This window comes from Rhincodon typus, chromosome 19 (assembly GCF_021869965.1).
Source record: "Rhincodon typus isolate 14 chromosome 19, sRhiTyp1.1, whole genome shotgun sequence".
Classification (NCBI taxonomy): Eukaryota; Metazoa; Chordata; class Chondrichthyes; order Orectolobiformes; family Rhincodontidae; genus Rhincodon; species Rhincodon typus.
In genome coordinates, this window is record NC_063350.1 from 28,952,109 (window position 1) to 28,954,511 (window position 2,403).

The 2,403-nt window shown below is 47.6% G+C and overlaps 1 protein-coding gene across 1 annotated transcript in view; it reads left to right on the top strand.

Annotated features, from left to right (window-relative positions):
* Positions 1-1,368: 1,368 nt before the first annotated feature.
* The window catches only part of LOC109928483 (PRP6 pre-mRNA processing factor 6 homolog (S. cerevisiae)), a 94,537-nt gene continuing 93,502 nt past the window's right edge, over positions 1,369-2,403 (top strand). Inside the window, exon 1 of the mRNA XM_048608565.1 lies at positions 1,369-1,557. Coding sequence (XP_048464522.1) covers positions 1,388-1,557 — 170 coding nt within the window. The 5' untranslated portion in view covers positions 1,369-1,387. The remainder of the gene's footprint in view (positions 1,558-2,403) is intronic.

Sequence of the window (2,403 nt, forward strand, 5' to 3'; positions counted from 1 at the left end):
CTGAATTTCCCATGGCTAGTCTACTTAGACACTATGCGCAATTTAGCATAGCCAATCCACCTAGCCTGCACATCTTTGGACTGTGGGTGGAAACCAGAGCACCCAGAGGAAACCTATGCAGACACAGGGAGAAAATGCAAATTCCATACAGACAGTCGCCGAAGGGTGGAATCGAACCCTGGTCCCTGGTGCTGTGAAACAGCAGTACTAACCACTGGACATGGCAAAAGGCTCTCTACAACACATAAACAAGGCAGGAGAGAACGGGCAGCCCTGCCTGACTCCAGATCTGATTGGAAAGCTTTCTGATTCCCACCGATTGTTTGAGACTGCAGTATTGATGTTGGTGTAGAGCTGTTACATCCAATTGCGGATTTTCTCCCCAAAGCAGAGAACATCCCACATCCTGTCAAAGTCCTTTTCCTGGTCCGGGCTGATGAGGCAGGAGCCCTGTTCTGCTTGTAGGTGATCGTATGCCTGAGGAGCACAAGGCTGTCAGAAATTGTCCTGCCCAGTACAGCACAGGCTTTGTCTGGGTGAATCACTGATCCCAGAGTCATCCTGACACGATTGGTCGCCAATTTCTAATTTCCTCCCATTCTCCCTTCCACTTTGAGATGAGGGTGATGACACCTTCCCCGTGGATTCTCACATGCTGCCTGACAGAAACTTACTGTTGTATGCTATCTTGTTTTTATTTCAAAAATATTCATAAAAGTAGTTCGGTTCTGCACAGTTGCATATCAAACAAGCAAACAAAATATTTTCTGAAGAAGGGTCCTGACCCGAAATGTCAACTTTCCTGTTCCTCTGATGCTGCCTGGCCTGCTGTGTTCCTCCAGCTCCACATTGTGTTGCCTCTGACTCCAGCATCTGCAGTTCTTGCAATCTCCAAACAAAATATTAAACTTTGACTCTATCCCTAAACAACCTCTCTTACACAAAACTAGTATCTAAATCTATTTGAGGTGCTAGGAGGGTCCAACAACTGAACTACCCCATTCACCTTCAGCAGAAAGACTTCAGGCAGTGGTCTTTTCCCCTATTACACCTTGGTGGCAGCTGCCCCTATCCTCTACATGCAATCAGGGCTTGTCTTAGCTTTGCTCTTTAGTTTTTAAAATTATTGTTTTTCCTTTGGAAAGAATCTATCCCAGTTGCATCATGGTGCTTGGTTTGAGTTGGGAAAACTCAGTTTGGAGGCCAATATTTCAAGGAGTTGGTCATTGCAATCATCTGCTGTTGTCTTCCATTTCCAATGTCAGAGAGCCGCTCAGGCATGTAAATAAAATATAAGCGAGAAGTTCCCGATATGTTAATAAGATGATCACGTGTGCCTGCCTTGCTCCTGCCGTAAAGGCTTCTGGGACAAACTCCTGGTTGCAAGATGGCGGCGGCGGCGGCAGCGTCGGTGGCCGCTCCTGGCGCTGGTACAGCTGCTGCACCGAGTGGGGTGAGCTCGGGGGGCCCAACCCTCACCGGGACCCTTAACAAGAAAAAGAAGCCGTTCCTGGGCATGCCTGCGCCTCTCGGTTATGTGCCGGGTTTGGGCAGAGGGTGAGTTTAGTTCTGCAGCTTCTGCTTTCCCTCCGTGGTGCTGCCTGTAAGTAAACACGCCAACCGCAACGCACCAAGGTGCCTAATTTAAGGATTGAGGCTGATCGCCGTAACTGTTCACACAGGCCCTGAAACAGTACCTTAGAGTCTATTTTGTTTCTTATAAATACTAGTTCAATACTGCTACCATTTTAATTTTATAGAAACATAGAAGATAGGAGCAGGAGGAGGCCCTTCGAGCCTGCTTTGCCATCCTTCACGATCGTGGATGATCGTCCAACGCAATAGCCTAATCCTGCTTTCTCCCCATCAACTTTGATCCAATTCGCCCCAAGTGCTATATCCAGCCAAATAAAAACCGAAAGAACTGCGGATGCTGTAAATGAGGAACAAAAACTGGATGAAATGCTGGGAAAGATAACAGTGTGGAGCTGGAGGAACACAGCAGGCCAGGCAGCATCAGCGGAGCAGGAAAGCAGGAAAGCAGGAAACGTCAGCTCCACACTGTGTTATCTGTGACTCCAGCATTGGCAGTTCTTACTATCTCGGAGTTGCTGGAAAAGCTTTGCAGATCTGGCAGCATCTATGGAGAAGAAAATGAGAGTTCACGTTTCAGGTCTGGTGACCCTTCTGAGTTCAACTCCACCAGACCCGAAACATTAACTCTGATTTTTTTTCTTCACAGATGCTGCCAGACCTGCTGAGCTTTTCCAACAACTTCTGTTTTTGTTTGGGATAACAAGGTGTAGAGCTGGATGAGCACAGCAGGCCAAGCAGCATCAGAGGAGCAGGAAAGCTGATGTTTCGGGCCTAGACCCTTCTTCAGAAAACATTTCTGAAGAAGGG